The sequence below is a fragment of the Balaenoptera physalus genome, assembly GCF_965194825.1.
Source record: "Balaenoptera physalus genome assembly, chromosome: 2".
In the NCBI taxonomy this organism is placed as follows: domain Eukaryota; kingdom Metazoa; phylum Chordata; class Mammalia; order Artiodactyla; family Balaenopteridae; genus Balaenoptera; species Balaenoptera physalus.
This window is the reverse complement of record NC_138883.1, coordinates 63832340-63850427: the sequence shown is the minus strand read 5'-3', so window position 1 is coordinate 63850427 and position 18088 is coordinate 63832340. Positions and strand designations below refer to the sequence as shown.

The 18088-nt window shown below is 36.3% G+C and overlaps 1 protein-coding gene across 8 annotated transcripts in view; it reads right to left on the bottom strand.

Annotated features, from left to right (window-relative positions):
- The window catches only part of BAZ1A (bromodomain adjacent to zinc finger domain 1A), a 93539-nt gene that overhangs the window by 64665 nt on the left and 10786 nt on the right, over window positions 1-18088 (bottom strand). For all 8 annotated transcript variants that reach the window (XM_082452035.1, XM_082452041.1, XM_082452034.1 and 5 more), the window contains one exon: window positions 16041-16319. In XM_082452035.1, the coding sequence (XP_082308161.1) occupies window positions 16041-16319 (279 nt within the window). The remainder of the gene's footprint in view (window positions 1-16040; window positions 16320-18088) is intronic.

Below are 18088 nucleotides of genomic sequence, written 5' to 3'. Positions count from 1 at the left end.
GGGAAATTCTGTATTATTTTACAACTCTATGTGATTCTAGTTATCTCAAAATAGAAAGTTTAGTTTAAAAATGCTAATGATAAACATTAGGAAAATATTAACTCCAATTAAAAGCATACATTTCACATCACGGGGGAAAAAAATCAATAAAAAGACGAAAGTAATGTATATGTATCACTAAAAAGCTACAGTAAATAATGACACTGTAGTTTTGGCAGGATAGCCATACAGCTCAATAGAAGGGAGTCCAGAAATAGACCCAAAATTCCATTTATATTCATATTCTGGAAGGGTCAAAATTATAAGGACAGTAAACAGATCAGTGGTTGCTAGAGTCTAGAAGGTGAGGGCAAGGGGTGACTACAAAGAGGCACAAAGGTCACTGGAGGGAGTATGGGTTCGATCCCTGGTTGGGGAACTAAGACCCTGCAAGCCATAGTAAAAATGTGTGATGGGTTACACGACTATGCATCAAAAGTCAGAGTCAGAGCTATACAATAAAAAGGATAAATTATATCATAAGAAAGTAATGTACTTTAATTAAGCTTTATTAATTTAGATTACTTAGGGTAAAGACCTATCTGAATGTAAGTTATTTAATTTAAATTATCCCTTAACTTAAAAGTAAAACATTTATTCCTTTTCTTAAAACAATATATACGAAAATGGCTAACTGAAGTAGGTCTACTTGTTAGAACTTATTGAAGTATAGATGGGTCCTGCTATACTTATCAGAAGACTAGCCAGAGAGTTCTTTGTAATGCAAAAACTCCATAAAGGGAGTCCTTTTCTATAATTTGTTTCCATTTCAACTATAAACATAATAACAATTCATCTTAAAATCCCTATTTTTCATGGAAGAAGTTCAATATATTGGTGTTCTCTCTTACAACGTGAGATAACCAAATCAAATAAAGTCAGATGATTTCTGTACATCAAAATACAGTGCATAGGGCTTCCCTGGTGGTGCAGTGGTTAAGAATCCGCCTGCCAATGCAGGGGACACCGGTTTGAGCCCTGGTCCGGGAAGAGCCCACATGCCGCGGAGCAACTAAGCCCATGCGCCACAACTACTGAGCTTGTGCTCTAGAGCCCGCGAGCCACAACTACTGAAGCCCGCACGCCTAGAGCCCGTGCTCCGCAACAAGAGAAGCCACCGCAGCTAGAGAAAGCCCGCGCACAGCAACGAAGACCCAACACGGCCAAAAGTAAATAAATTAAATAAATAAATTTATAAAAAAAAAATACAGTGCACAAAAAATAACTACAAGAATTTGCAAAGAAATTATTATATAACTAACAAATTAAGATGACAAAATTATACTTATTACTTCCTGCATTCTCGAATTTTTTGAGCTGGAAGCTCAAACAAAATAACCCGAATATTATCTATTATCCTTATGGTCAATAAGCATTCTTAATATGACAACAATGAAATCAACATGCTGACTGACTGACTGACTAGAAGTAGATAAAGAAAGATACAAAAACATCTTTATAAAGATAAACGGTAAACATCAGCCCATTCTAATGGCCAATCACAGCAAATTATTAATGGAGCACTAAATTAATTTAGCATTACAGTACTTTTTATTCATTCTATTTCAATGTTAGTGATATATTCACTAGCCAAGTAAGACTTACCTATGCCCTTTTTTGCCAGTTTTATTGAGAAATAATTGACATATATCACTGTATAAGCTTAAGGCAAACAGCATGATGGTTTGATTTATACATATTGTGAAATGATTACCACAATAGGTTCAGCTAACATCCAGCAACTCATATAGTTAAAAAAAAAAAGAAAGAAAAGAAAAAAAATTCTCCTTGTGATGAGTATTCTTAGGATTTAATCTCAACAACTTTCCTATATATCATGTAGCAGTGTTAACTATAGTCATCATGTTGTACATTACATCCCTAGGACTTACTTATAACTGGAAGTTTGTACCTTTTGACTACCCTTCCTCCAATTCCCCTCCCCTCTATGTCCTCTTAATGTATTTATCTTATTTAGTCCTTCATTAGTCATTCATATGTATTTTACTTATCTTTGCCCTACAAATTCTATTCCTACTACCAACAGACTATATAATGTTTGAGAACAATAAGCACTAATGCTTTTCTCATATTTGATTATCTGCTTGCATCTAACACAGTGGTTTTTCAGAGAAGATACTGAATTTAATTGGCTAAAACAAAAAATGACTCAAAACTATCCCATCAAGCTTTATTTTCTTTACAGCACTAATCAGTATCTGAAATTATCCTGATTTGTGTTTTTCTCTCTTGCACTTGAATATAAGTCCCTAGTCCTTATCTTATTCACTACCCTCTTCCCAATACCTACAATAGCACTGAGCACACAATGTTTATTGAATGAATCACAAAAAATTGGCTTTGTGTATACTTTAAGTACTAAATCAGAATATTCCCTACCACCTCTAAGAGAAAGTCATAAGTAATTGCATTTTTCATCCCTGGAAACTGTGCCAAAAGATAGAAAAACAATAAATAAATAAAAGTGCTGGGACTTCCCTAGTGGTCCACAGTAGTCAAGAACCCACCTTCCAAAGCAGGGGACGCAGGTTCGATCCCTGGTCGGGGAATATGCCGTGGGGCAACTAAGCCTGTGTGCCACAACTACTGAGCCCGTGTGCTCTGGAGTCCCCGCGCCACAACTAGAGAGAAACCCGAGCGCCCCAACAAAGATCTTGGCGTGCCGCAACTGAGACCCGATGCAGCCAAATAAATAAATAAAAATAAATACTTAAAAAATCCTATCAAAAAACTACATTAAAAATTTCTATTTTCCCCATGCTTGCAGTCACCTTTTGTTGCCACTAGATAGCATTCTTTCACCTGCAAGCAAAATATTTGAAAAGAAGAAAGCTTAATCAGCTCAGAATGCAGAAGTAAAATAATTAAGGCACCCTCTGATGAGTACAGCGGTTAAAAATATAAATAGCAGGAGAACCTGTTTAAATGAAGGAGCTTTTTTCCCTTTGAATCAATGATCATAAAATGATGCTGATTTTCACACACTCAACAATATGGATCACTCAGAGTGAATGATCAAAAGCTTAATCTAACCACATTATATACAATCCTATTTGCTTCACACTTTGACAGAAATTATAAAATGCGCAAATAAAGTGAAAAGTAAATAGTGAGTAATCAATAAGTACATTCAATGTATAATCTTTCAATCCTGCTTAAGGGCTATCTTCTAGTATTTCTTTCACACTCATTCCGCCCACACAGAAGCACTGCCTGTGCTTGATAACTTCATCACTTGTGACCTTGGGCAAGTTTTAGTTAATTAAGCTCTGTGTATGAACTCCTCAACTGTAAAATGAGCAAATGAGCACCTACCACATATGGCTGTTGTGGAAATTAAATAAGATAGTATAAGTGAAAAGCTTAGAACAGTGCCTGGCATATAATAAGCTCTCAAAAGTTTACTGGTATTGTCATCATTTCCCTAAAATGACATACAGTGAACTCTGAAGAACAGTGACTGTGATGTAAGAAAATTAGGGACTGGCTACAAAAAAAGATGAGTCATCACAGCTGGCAGGCTCTTCACTTGTCCCTGACAAGCACAGGAAGGATCTAACATTTACTGAGTGCTTTATGTGCCAGGCACTATGCTGGGCTCCTAAAAAATATTAACCACTGTGACAGACTGTTACAGTTATGGCCCCCACTGAGTCACAGGCCTCCTTGATCCCCCTGCCCACACATTAACTCTGGATTTGCTCATGTGACTTGCTTTGGTCAATGGAACACTAGCAAACATGGAGCAAGCTGAGGCTTGATATGTGCTTGCACATTGGAGCTTTGCCTTCTCTTGCTGCTGGGAACTCTATTCCTACCCTGGCAACAAGTTCGGATTGGCCTCCTGAAGGATAAGAGGCCACATGAGAATACCCACCCCAGTCTGAGGCCTCAGACATGTGAGTAAGGCTAGAGTAAGCGACCTAGACAATACAGCCCCAGACAATAAGAACATTCCAGCCCACTACGGAATCATAAGACTGTTTATTGATTTAGGCCACTAAGTTTTGGGGGTGGTCTGTTATGCAGCAAAAGCTAACTAATACAACCGCTATATGAATGTAGATATTACTTGCTTTACAGATTAGTAAAGAAGATTCCCAGAACTAGTAACTCAGTTTGGTTCCAAAGGCTTTTTCCACCATACCAAGCCACATCTACATGCCATACTCTGAGGTTCTAGATTAAAAGGGTATCTCTGGGGACTTTATTCTTTAACCCTTGTTTCAGCAGTAATCTTTCCTCTCTACCAGGAGTCAGCACACTATGGCCAATGGGCCAGATTCAACTCACTGCCTGTTTTGTGTGGTCTACGAGCAAAGAATGGCTTTTACATTTTTAAATGGCTTAAAATAAAAATAAGAATATTTTGTGACATGTGAAAATAACATGGAATTCAAATTTCAGTGTTTATAAATAAAGAATTACTAGAATACAACCATGCTCACTCATTTATTGTCTATGGCTGCTTTTGCACTGTAACAGCAGAGTTGGCTGGCTGTGACAGAGACCATATGGACATCGAAGTCTATAATATTTCCTATCTGGTCCTTTATTTTTTAAAAAGTGTGCCAGCCTCTACTCGGAATTATTCTCTTGGCATATGTTTTTGAGTTAAACAAAGGATTTTGCCTGGCCTTTAGTGATGAGCAGACTTTTTTTGTACTTTTATCTCTCCTTTTCCTTTCATTGAAAATTATTTTAGCTTATGTCATTTCTCTTAGTTCTCTTTTAACTTTTATCTTTGGACAATCTCTGAATTTGTCTAAGAAAGGCAGATAACCCCATTTTTATTTATTTTTTTATACAGCAGATTCTTATTAGTTATCCATTTTATGCACTTTAGTGTATACATGTCAATCCCAATCTCCCAATTCATCCCACCACCACCCCCCCTGCCGCTTTCCCCCCTTGGTGTCCATATGTTTGTTCTCTACATCTGTGTCTCTATTTCTGCTCCAGATAACCCCATTTTAAAAATGGTTATTCAGAACCACTGTGATCTTATATTGGCTGAATGGAACAGACCATAAAGGAGGTAGAAGATGATGTAGGAGAGAGATTTTATTCAGAAGACCTCTAACTTCCCAGACCGGAACCTGTGTAATAACCACGTAGAAATGGACTTCCCTTTTATTCCTAACAGGGATTTCAGGACAGAAGTAGCTATACATAGTCTTCTCTCTTTTGTGAGATTCGTCTCTAATATTCTCCTGCCATAGTGAACTAAGAACTTCAGGACTACTACTAGTCTACTTCACCATCCTGCTGCTAACCAGTTCAATGAGACACAAATTGAAGTAAACATTGTTTTCCTTTTATAATAGAAAAGAGGTGAACCTCAATTTACTTGCCATCCCCCATTTTTATCACTTTTCTTACTACAGTAAGACTCCCACAATAAAGACCTTAAGTCCTTGTGGAGACTCAGCTGACTCTTTGCACTTGGTATTAGTACAGAGGATCAATAAAGAGGTTGCCAGAGAAACCAACCACCCTCCTCCAACATTTACCATTCAAAAACTTTTGAGAGGCATTAGGCAGATCCTCCTAATGGCCAATGCAAATTTGAAAGTCCTTAGAACACTGAAGAAAATGAATACATTTGTATGATCAGTCTAAACTTCACTGAACTATTTTGTTAAGAATCGAGCAGTTGAATCCATACAGACATTTTACAACAGAAGCTTTATATGTTATTTGAATTAAACACGTTTAGAAAAACAAATTCATTTTCATTTATTTTTGTGACTACTTAATAGGGATTTTTAGGATATAAAAAGGGTTTCCCAGGATGGCCTCCAATTTATATTATTATACAAGTAAATAAGGATTCTAAATTTTAACTGTTCAACTTGCAACAACAATCCAGCAGTCAGTCAGGCTGCAAGTCTGGGTCTCCGATACATACAACAATATATATCTAAAGAAGACTCTAACTAGGAATTCCAAAGAAAGAACAGCTGTCCCAAATAGCCTTTTTATTTCTATTAATAATTATATCATCAGCATACTAGGGTCATCAGGCACTAAAGACTGAAACAACAATTTGAGGATGTTCCTTAGGACTCTCCTTGGCTAAGAACCAGGAATTTTGACCTTAAAAGGGCAGTAGTATAAGCTGACCAACAGAAAGCCTTCTATTTGAAAGAACTACAATAAACTTAATTAATATACGTTGTTAAAAGTTATATACTATATCTGCACCTAAATAAGAAGCCTTCCTCCTCAATCCTTTCTACTAATTTATATTTTTCTCTGTCTTCAAATTTCTAGTCAAATAACCCTTTTCCAAAAACTTCTCCTTGGATTAATCCCACCTGGATCCACTCACTGATATCCAAGCATGTATGTTTAAATCAAAATAACTGTATTGTTCCTCACTTACACCTTTTATGTTCATCTTATCTCCTCAATATATTTAGTATTTCCCTTTGTCCTCAACATTAATGCATTTTAATTAATTATGATGCACTAATATAATTTAGGTTAGCAATACAAAAAGGAGCTCAAAGATTAAAAAGTCCATTTTCTCATTTCCAAGTCTAATATATAATAAGTACCTACTCTCTATATTTTAGGCTTTTATGCTAATTTTCTTTTATTCATTAGACTAAAGTGCTTGAAGCATTCCACCAATGCAACATAGAAAGCCACAGGGAATACACCTTGATATCTGAATAGATAAGAGCTCTAGGTGGCTGGTCTCTATTTGATGCCAAAATTGATATCAGTTTGTAAGATTAAAAAGAATTTCATAATCTTCATTTTACAAGGCAGTTCTAAAAACAATACTGAACTGTAGTCTCTTATGCTTCTTGACTAGATAGCATTTCTAAATGTTAAATCTAAATAGTATGGGGATAATATTTGGGAAAATCTAGCTATCAGTGAAACTCCGGTGCAAATCCAATTCTGCTATTGTATTGATTTAACCTACATTGGAGAAAAGGTCTGTCATTAAGTCATAGGTCAGAGATTATGTGGAAGAAAATGCAGTTCATTATTTTCAAAGAGCAAATTCACACAGGGCTAACAAAAGGACTAACTTTCTCCATCCTCAGAAAAAGGCAATATTCCAAGTAAGCTTTTTAGAAACACACAGTTTAGCGAGTTTATGCAAAACCAATTAGAAGTGGTGCATGTGGTTTTCTAATGTAAGAAGACATCCAAATCATTACTAAGTGAAAAAGCTACTTTTTTTTTTTTAATTTAGTGTAGTATAGAAAAAAAGAGAACTATGCACTAATTTTTTGACTGTGGTTATCTCTGAAAGGAGCATTTGGGAAATGCACTCCAGGCCTTCACCTTTTACTTTTCTCTCGTATATAAATTTTTATACGAAAAAAAAAAGCAGATTTTTTAAAAATTATAAACTTCAGCCTTGATAAGCAGAGCATATAATTTTTTTTTAATTTAAAAACTTTGGTATTTTAGAGCAGCTTTAGATTCACAGCAAAATTGAGAGGAAGACAGAGATCTCCCATATACTCCCTGCCCCTGCCACATGCATAATCCCTCTATCAATATCCCACACCAGAGGAGTAACACTTGTTAACAATCAATGCACCTACATTAACACATCATTATCACCTGAAGTTCATAGTTTACATTAAGTCTCACTATCGGTGTTGTACATTCTATGGGTTTGGACAAAAGTATCCAGTACCACCGGGTATTTTTACTGCTTTAAACATCCTCTGTGCTCAACCTATTCATCTCCCCTCTACCCCATTCAACCCCTGGCAACCACCGATCTTTTCATTGTCTCCATAGTTTTGCCTTTTCTGGAAAGCCATATAGTAAGAATCATACCACACATATCCTTTTCAGATTGGCTTTTTTCACTTAGTAATATGCATTTAAGGTTTGTCCATGTCTTTTCATGCTTGAAGGCTCATTTCTTTTTAGCACTGAATAATATTCCATTGTCTGGATGTACTGCTGTTTATTTATTCGTTCATCTACTAAAGGATATCTTGGTGCTTCCAACTTTTGGCAATTATTAATAAAGCTGCTATAAACATTCGTGTGCAGGTTTTGTGTGGACATTAAGTTTTCAACTCTTTCAGGTAAATACCAACAAACAAATAACCTTTTCAAAAATTCTGGGTCACCCATCAATATCATGAGAATTAAAATGAAAGCATCTAGCACACTGCCTAGCATATAGGAAAAGTTCAATAAATGCTAGCATATTTTTATTCTGCAACGTTTTCTAACGTTACCAAATTATATACTGAGCCAGGCCAGTATACTTTGTAGTTAATGTTTACTCCATGTCCTCCTTTGCTATAAGGTCCCACTTCTTGCTTCTGTCAGTGTATCTGTTGGGTTGGCCAAAAAGTTCGTAACATCTTACAGGACAACCCGAATGAACTTTTTGGCCAACCCAATACTTTTAGAAGTCCCTTCTCACCTGCTGCTTCACATTTCCTATGAATCTTTCAGCTCCCAGGACATCTTGACTGTGCTTATAAAATGTCTGAAAACAAGTTGCCCAAAGCCTACTTTAACTAAAAAAAATTACCAAATATACAATTATATTCTGACTCATTTTTAAAAATTCTTTCAAAACTCTAGTCCTTTCTTTACACTGAATGATGACTCAACAGTCCAAAATGTTTTTTGTTGTGTGATTTCTACCTCCTTTTTCCTGATTCAATTCACCAGTTCTAGGGCTGGGGAGAGAAGATGAGTTTATCACGCAATTATTTGAGTTCTAGCTCACCATCCTCCCAATCCTTTATTAAACAATGGTTATCAGGCTCATCAAAAAAAAAAAAAAAAAAAGATAAAGTTACTTGAAACTTGGATGTCTTGAAATCTGTTTGTGTAGCATTTTTAGAAGATCACATACAAATGAGGGATGATTGTCTTCAAAAACAAACAACTATTTCTTTCTAAGACACTGATATTGTTAACTATGGGGTTTCCGCTCAGAGTTGCAACAGAGAAATTTGATTCCAAGTTACAGTGTCCCAGGCAGCTACTGCAGCCTCACATCACTACTGGCATATCCCAACAAACAAACAAAAACAAAACAAAACTGCATGACCACCAATAAACAGATTCAAATACTAACAAGACACCTACATCAAAAGGCAATATCGGGACTTCCCTGGTGGCGCAGTGGATGGGACTCCGTGCTCCCAGTGCAGGGGGCCCGGGTTTGATCCCTGGTCAGGGAACTGGATCCCACACCCATGCTGCAACTAGGAGTTTGCACGCCGCAACTAAGGAGCCTGCTTGCAGCAACTAAGATCCGGCGCAACCAAATAAATATTTTTTAAAAAGGCAATATTATATAATACAGCTTTTAAAAATTCACATTCATTATGTCATTTTACCCTGTGAGGCAACCCTGTAAGGCGGGGGTCCATTTAACACATGAAAAAAGACTAACACTTAAGAGTTTAAATTACTTGCAAAGAACCATACAGCTAATCACAAATGGCAGAATCCAAAACCAAGGACACAGTGATACTGAGAAAGAAATGATTTTGTAAGTCAGCCCTATCTGAATTTAATCCTACAATTTACTACTTGTAAGATTAGAATGGACGCTCCACGACTTTGCTTTGTTCACTGTTGTATCTCCAGTGTCTGGAACAGTGCAAGTATCAATAAATAGCAGGTATCATTAAATACATGGTAAACAACTATCAAAAAAAACACAGCTTCTTTGGATCTCTGTTTCCTCATCTGTAAATAGAAACCGTAAGCCCTTGTCTCATATCTGCTGATATAATGTATATACAAAGCATCTGGTAGTTATTTAAGAATTAACAGACCTGACTACCAGTTTAGTGTTTTCTTCACAAGACCAGCCATCCTCTCACTTTTCCCATAGGCTCCAAGGAAGCAGCAGAAAACAAATGGCAGCATGATTGGCAGGCAAGCTGGTGGTAATCAGGATGGGGCATGTAAAGAACTAAACCGGTGTGGTTCAGTCAAGTAGTCTGCTGTTCTCTTTACTTCATCTGCAATACCAATGACAAAGGATCTTCTAGAAGAATCTGTCTTCGGATTGCCAATTTCAAAACAGAAAGTCTTGGTGGGGAGGGAAGCACCTAATCTATACTTGTAAGGTGCAAAAAGAAAAGAAGAAGGGATCTCTAAAGGTAAATGAGACAATAAGAATACTGAAGTGAGAAGATCCGGAGTACCCATACTGAAATAATTCAGCCTAAGAACGGGCCCATCCACTTCTCTGTAACACAGCACGTTCTTTCCAGTAAATCTAATCCAGTAATTCTAATGGATGAGGAAGTCTTTAGGACCGGACCACTGCTAAGTTCTGCCAACATAGATAGAAACAAAAGGTAGATGTGATTGACAAGTAGCACAAAAGTTAAAAGCAAAGGGAGACCGCTTGCCGTGGCTGGAGAGGGCCCTCACGCAGAAACAAAGACCCAACACAGCCATAAATAAATAAATAAATAAATAAATAAATAATAAAAGATCACCAGAGATATTAGCTTCATTTAAAAAAAAAGCAAAGGGAGATGGTACTGCAAATGGTACCATAAAGAATGTGAAAAGACAACTCACAGAATGGGAGCAAATATCTGCAAATCATGTATCTGCCAAGGGACTTATACCCCAAATCACAAAGAACTCTTACAACTCGGTAATAAAAAGATAAATAACCCAATTTAAAGATGAGTAAAGGACCAGAGAAGACATTTCTCCAAAGAAGATACACAAATGATCAGTAAGTACATAAAATGATGCTCAACGTTATTAGTCACTAGGGAAATGCAAATCAAAACTACAATGAGATACCACTTCACACCCACTAGGATGGCAAAATAAAAAAGACAGACAATAATAAATTGTTCATACATATGGCTTGGTGAGGATGTGGACAAACTGGAACTCTCATACATTGCTAGTAGGAATGTAAAATGATGCAACTGCTTTGGAAAAGTTTGGAGATTCCTCAAATGCTAAACATAGTTACCAAATGACTTAGCAATTCTACTTCTAGGTATATACCCAAGAGAACTGTAAACATATGTTCACACAAAAACTTGTACAGGAATGTTTGTAACAGCATTATTTATAATTGTCCAAAAGTGGAAGCTCAAATATCTATTAACTGACAAATGGATAAACAAAATGTGATAGATCCATACAGTAGAATTTGTTTCTCAATAAAAAGAAATGAAATACTGATACATGCTACAACCCCGATGAACCTTGAAAACATTATAGTTAAGTGAAAGAAACCAAACACAGAAAGGTACATACTTTATGATTCCACATATATGAAATGTCCAGAATAGGCAAATCCACAGAGACAGAAAACAGATTAGCGGTTGCCAGGGGCTGAGGGGAGAGTGCAGTGGGGAGGGCCTGCTAACTGGTACAGGACTTACTGGGGTTATGAAAATATTCTGGAATTAGTGGAAATCAGCACATAACTAAAACCCACTGAACTGTACACTTTAAATGGGCGAATTTTACAGTGTGTCAATCATATCTCAATAAAGCACATTTAACTTAAAAAGCAGAGGGAGATGTATGTCCTGTGGAAGCAAATTCTTGTAACGTCACATTCTAACTTTCAAAGAGTGGAAAGTGGGAGTAGGAGCACAGACATCTCATACTGTGGATCCTGTGGATCCCATGAAGATAGTAAGTGCCTGCTATTTCTCAGCCACTGGGAGAAATCCACTGAATTCTCTAAATAAGCCCTGTAAGGATAAGCCTCAAGCCACAGTCAGATACAAAGGCCACAGGAGCCTGCAGATGAAAGTCAACAGGGATGTTGAGGAAACTCAACCTGGAGCGTCTCTCATCACTGAAGCTGGATTTGCCCTGGTTGACCCCCTGAGGACGCCAGAACCTTATCACTAGCATCATCACCTCAAAACTGAACTGAATCCCAAAGTTACACAAGCAGATGTGAAGCCATAAGGGACACATGTTCCTTGGGGTCTAGAGCACTTTCCAAATGAAAAACATCATGCCAAGTCCTCTCCTCGTATCAGTGTAATAGAATAAGAGTTTACAAGCATGACAGAGAACCAAAAAAATCAAAATGGAAAAAGATGGACTCTTTTTACTTGTCATTTATTGAATACTTGCTGTGTGCATGGAACATCACGTACAGCATCTCAGTCAATCTTCACAATAATTCTACTACATACACAAAGAAGAGATAAGTGATGTTAAATAACTTCCCCAAAAGTTACACAAGTAGTACACAGATGGGAGAGGTACAATTCCAACCAAAGGAAATCTAGTCAAGTTTATATATTAAAGTTATTTTAACTGAAATTTAAGTTAAAAAGGTGGAAGGATAAAGGTGTATGCAGGAACTAGTATCGAAAGTTGCAGAAATCTCAAGTCAGGCTTGAAACTTAATTATAATATAAAATAATAGAAAACCTAGCCAATAATAGAAGAAAAATACTAACTTCCATATAACCCTCTTGGGTCAACAGGAGCATTATTCCCCTAGTAAAATGCCACTATATTCTACTTATATAGCAATTCAAAAATGTGCACCCCACACACACACACACACACACACTCATTTTAGTCTCACAATAAGCTGAAAGGATGTCATTGTCCAACAAGGTCAGTCTGACTCCAAAGCCTAAACCCTTCACTACCACACAATTCTGCTTCCCATAAAACTAAAAAACTTTTCTCAAACTATAAACAAACATCAAAGATAAAGGTATTCTATTAAAACCAAGTGTTGAATGTGTATTTATTGAAGTTTTATCCATTATTCCTTAATTCTATCATTATTCTTCATACATATTTTTAAGCCCTTTTTACATTTACCACACATTTAAGAAAAAGCAAAAAATGAAACAAAAATATTTGCAACAAAGTGACAAAGAGTTTAATATGCCTAGTATTTAACAAAGACCTTTCATAAATCTACTGATGACAAAAAAGCCAAAAGAAAAATGAGCAAAGGACCTGAAAAGCAAATAAACACTGAGATATCATCAGATTTGGCAAAGATGAAAAGACTAAAATAACCAGTGTTAGTGTGAGTGTAGGGAACCCAGGTCTAGCCTCTATGGCACTCTGGACCTGGATGCTCCTGAATTACCTCATTCATTCGTTTATTTTAATACCCGGCAAGTTGACATGTTTGTCTCTCCCTTCACTGAACTCTTTAAGGACATCTTAATCCTTGTTATATCCCTAGTAACTAGTGTCTAGCCTCTAAGTGACACTCATGAATCACCTAAGCAACATGTCTGTGAAAGGCAAAATCAGAGCAATCATAAATATCTGGGTCTGAGATGAGAGCAAAGATGGCTAGACTCTGATAGTATTACTTTTTGAGGCCTCTGCATCTTACCATCTACCCAGCTGCTGAAGGCAAAAAAGTCAATGAGCCATCCAAGATTTCTCCTTTCCCGCACAAAGATTAAGAATGGCCAGTATGTACCATGATAATTAAGCCTTAAAATTTTTTCAGAAAAGTACCAATTTCTTATACTTTACAATTTAAAAGCTTCATAAGCCAGAAGAAGTGTGTTTTCTTTTTGAGGTTCCCATTGAATCCACTATAGGATTCTTTTTTGAAAATTAATTAATTAATTTTATTTTTGGCTGCGTTGAGTCTTCATTGGTGCACGCGGGCTTTCTCTAGTTGCAGCGAGCGGGGGCTATTCTTCGTTGCAGTGCACGGGCTTCCCACTGCAGTGGCTTCCCTTGTTGCGGAGCACAGGCTCTAAGCGCATGGGCTTCAGTAGTTGTGGCAAGAGGGCTCAGTAGTTGTGGCTCACCAGCTCTAGAGTGCAGGCTCAGTAGTTGTGGCGCACAGGCTTAGTTGCTCCGCAGCATGTTGGATCTTCCCGGACCAGGGATCCAACCCATGTCCCCTGCATTGGTAGGAGTGTTCTTAACCTCTGTGCCACCAAGGAAGTCCCAAGAAGTATGTTTCTAATGAATAATCAATAAAACTGTGACTCTCAGATTTCCCATTTCTACAATGTACCCTAGTTTACTACTGTCATTAAAGCTACAACTATCTGAAGCCCATTTTTAAGGTACAACCAAAAAAAGCTATACAAAAAACACTGAACAACTATATTTCTAGATGTAAGCAATATTTAACCTAATGTTAAAGGTTAACGTATCCCAATGATTTTTAAGTTAGAAAACACTTTTGGCATAAGTCAAATAAAACAATGACTATAAGGAGAAAAAAAATTGTCCTGGTCCCCAAACAGGCCCTATTATTCCTTTTGGTGATACAGATTGGTATGTTCTCGGTGGGATTACTGGTGACATATCAATCTTTCCTCTTGAAAATAAAGATTTTTTTTCCCAAAAGTCATGAGACAAATGAAAAATCCTTCAATTTTTACCATTTGTTGCTTTTACAATTAAAAAAAGAACTTCTTCAACTCTTCACCAAAATCAAATCCAAGCGAATTCAGATCTTAATATAAACACCTCCTGGCTTTTTAAGATTCATGCAGAGTAGCATTTAATAACTAAAATGGATTATATTAAAGACATTATTCTGAAATTACATAAAAACTCATGATGATTCTCCAAAATAAGATAATAAAGAACATAATTATTGACATATAATTAAGAACATATATAGTGGGGCTTCCCTGGTGGCGCAGTGGTTGAGAATCTGCCTGCCAGTGCAGGGGACACGGGTTCGAGCCCTGGTCTGGGAGGATCCCACATGCCACGGAGCAACTAGGCCCGTGAGCCACAACTACTGAGCCTGCGCATCTGGAGCCTGTGCTCCGCAACAAGAGAGGCCGCGATAGTGAGAGCCCCGCACACCACAGTGAAGAGTGGCCCCCACTTGCCGCAACTAGAGAAAGCCCTTGCACAGAAACGAAGACCCAACACAGCCAAAAATAAATTTAAAAAAAAGAACATATATAGTAACTTTTGACTGCTAAAGTTTAAAATTCAAAAAGAGGGACTTCCCTGGTGGTCCAGTGGTTAAGAATCAGCCTTCCAATGCAGGGGACGTGGGTTCGATACCTGGTCTGGAAACTAAGATCCCACATGCTGCGGGACAACTAAGCCTGTGTGCCACAACTACTGAGCCCGCGCACCGCAAAGAAGAGCCCATGCGCCACAACGAAAGAGCCCACATGCTGCAACTAAGACCCAATGCAGCCACATAAATAAATAAATAAATAAATAAATAAATAAATATTTAAAAAATAAAATTCAAAAAGAAAAAAATTTTCATTCAGGCTAACAAAGGGGAAAAAGTATCCCAAAATAGTCACTGCCTCAAAAGTCAGGAGGCTATAAAAAGTTTTAATGCAAATAAGGATTACTGTAATAAATATCAGTGACTAGCCAATCATAAATGCTTAAGATTTCAGGAAAGCAATGATACTTTTTAATTTAGTGCCATAGATAAACTCAATTTAACTCTGCAATATGAAAACCCCACTTTTTTCTTGAAGACCTGGGTAAAAGAGAAGAGAACTTAGTAGAGTATATAAAATTCAGTTTTCATCTTATCAAAGAACTACTAAAACCCAGCAAGAAATACAGGCATATTTAAACTAATAGGTAACGTAATGAGAACACAGTAGATATCTTTAAGATTTTTTACTCTTAAACAGAGGTGAAACTTCGATATAATAGAACATACAGTAAATAAAAAAGAGAAGGAAGGTGGTTTATAAAGTAATGGACTAATCTTCAAGAGATGTTGAGTGAAAAAAGGTATAAACTACAGTATGTTACCTTTCGCGTTGAAAGGAGCAGGAGATTGTGTGTGTGTGTGTGTGCACGCGCGCATATGTACATGTTTTTGGTGGTCTCTATAAAAATTAGCTTTGGAAAAATACATAAGAAACTGTTAACACAAGGGCTATCTTGGGGAAGGGTAACATGGTAGGTGGAAAATAGTAAAAGGTAAGCTTTTCCTCAGTTCATCCCTGTGTGTACTTTGAATTTGATCAATGTGAATGTATGTATAACAAAAGAAAAAATTAAAAGTACTTTACCTTGCACCATTGTTCCTAATGACTTCCACAGTTTCTTCAACAAAATATCGATCCTTGACATACGCAAAAATATCATCACAAATTTCATGTAAGCGTGAACGATGGGTAAGGTTGGTCAAGTATAAAACTGGAATAATTAGTGGTTCTGGAAAACTCTGAAGATTCTGTCTTGCTTTTTTTTCGGACTCAAGTGCTTCCTGATAGGTCAGTCCAGGTCTACCCGTCACAGCACAACTCCACACCAGACTGTTGCACAGAATGGTTCGTTCAAAAAAGTCACTGATGAAAAAACAAAAACAAAAATCCATTACCTATCATTTCACAAATTTTACATTAAAAGCTGATAAAGGATTGTTCCTTTATTGCAAAATTTTACACAGAATCATAGAACTCAAACAAAAGTTCAGTAACTGGTCAACTTACACATTAATATTACAAACATAAGAAAAAGTATATTTAAACTAGACATTTATATTTTGCAATTTACGGGTACATTCAGCCAAAATTGGACGTTGATTTCTATCAGTTTTGAAACTGAAGTGAAAGAAAATAAACTCAACCTTTCTTTTTTCCTTCTAATTTTTAAGCTTTTTGTTCCAAAGCAGTCAAAACATTGTCAATTCAAGCACTTAACTATGAATTTTGAAAGGCTTTAACATAATAGTGAAAAACTGGGACATCTAAGCATCAAACAATAAGAGAAAAGTTAAATAAATTATAGTACTTCATATAATGAAAAATCACAGTCATGAAACATAAGGAGAGTTCTTAAATAATGTAAACAGGGAAAACAACTTTCCAGTCTGCTTCCCTCCTATATTTTTTCAGAGTAAAAGCTTATCCAAACAATATATATAATACGGTCCCACCTGTGTTAAAATTAAAAAAGAGAAAGGAAGAAAAAGAAAGGGTAGAAGGAAGGAAAGAAGGAAGGAAGGAAGGAAAGTAGAGAAAGATAAGGAAGCATAAAATATTCCTGGAATGTTATACAAAAATCAAGGTAACAGCTACAGAATGGGGATGGGACTTAGGGACCATTCTACCCAGTGCTTTTCTGCACTGTTGGGATTTCTTACTATAAGCCCTAATTTCTTTTCAAAAACTCTATTCAGTTATTTTTAAAATGCGAGAGACCTACTATATGGAAAGATTTCTAAGGTATATTAAAGAGAAAAAAAATCACTGAATGACATAATTCCATATGCATTAATTATAATAATAGCAAAAATGTGCAAATGTTCGTATTTATACAAATACCATAAACAGATGTTCCCTATGGAGAAAGGGAGGGACTGGGAAGGAAGAAAGAGGAAAATTTGTTATTCTAAATATTTCCATATTGTTTGAATTTTTATAATGAGCATGTATTCATATTGTTTTTATAATAAAAATATTTTTTAAACAGAAAAGGTTAGACATATGCAAAAAGATTAACAGTAGTTGCCTCTAAGTGGTTAAGATATGGGTAAATATTTTGCCTGCCTCTATATTTCAGTCTACTTTTCAACAGTTATATGTAACCAACATAATTCACTATTCTCTAACTTTTTCTCCTTCCTGAAATACCCCTTTCCTTCTCATCGTTCTAAAAATTATTAAAACTGTTACATGTTTATTTCCTTGTTAGTATATCTGTACAGGTTACCCCTGTAGTAGTCTGATCTCCAAATAAGATTTGGAGTAATTCCATTAAGATAGTTTCATTTGCAAATTTGTCTGTAGATTCTACGAGAACAACAAAAACTGAAATCTATGGAAGTAAAGAGAAACTAATCATACCTTAACATAAATGAGATCTAAAGAGATAATATACATATGCCAACTTACATGACTAATTCAGTACAAGGGCAATCCTTTTGAAGTATGTACCCTTTAGTAATGGAGATAATGGGTGTATGTCATTAAAATACAAAGTAAAAAGTGATTATCTTTACAAAACAGAGGCAGATATCCTTCGGGAATTCAGAGGAAGGGAAGGAGGAGAGGCAGGCACAAAATATCAAGAAAAGTACCACATGTAAAAATTTTTAAAGAAATACTAATGAAAT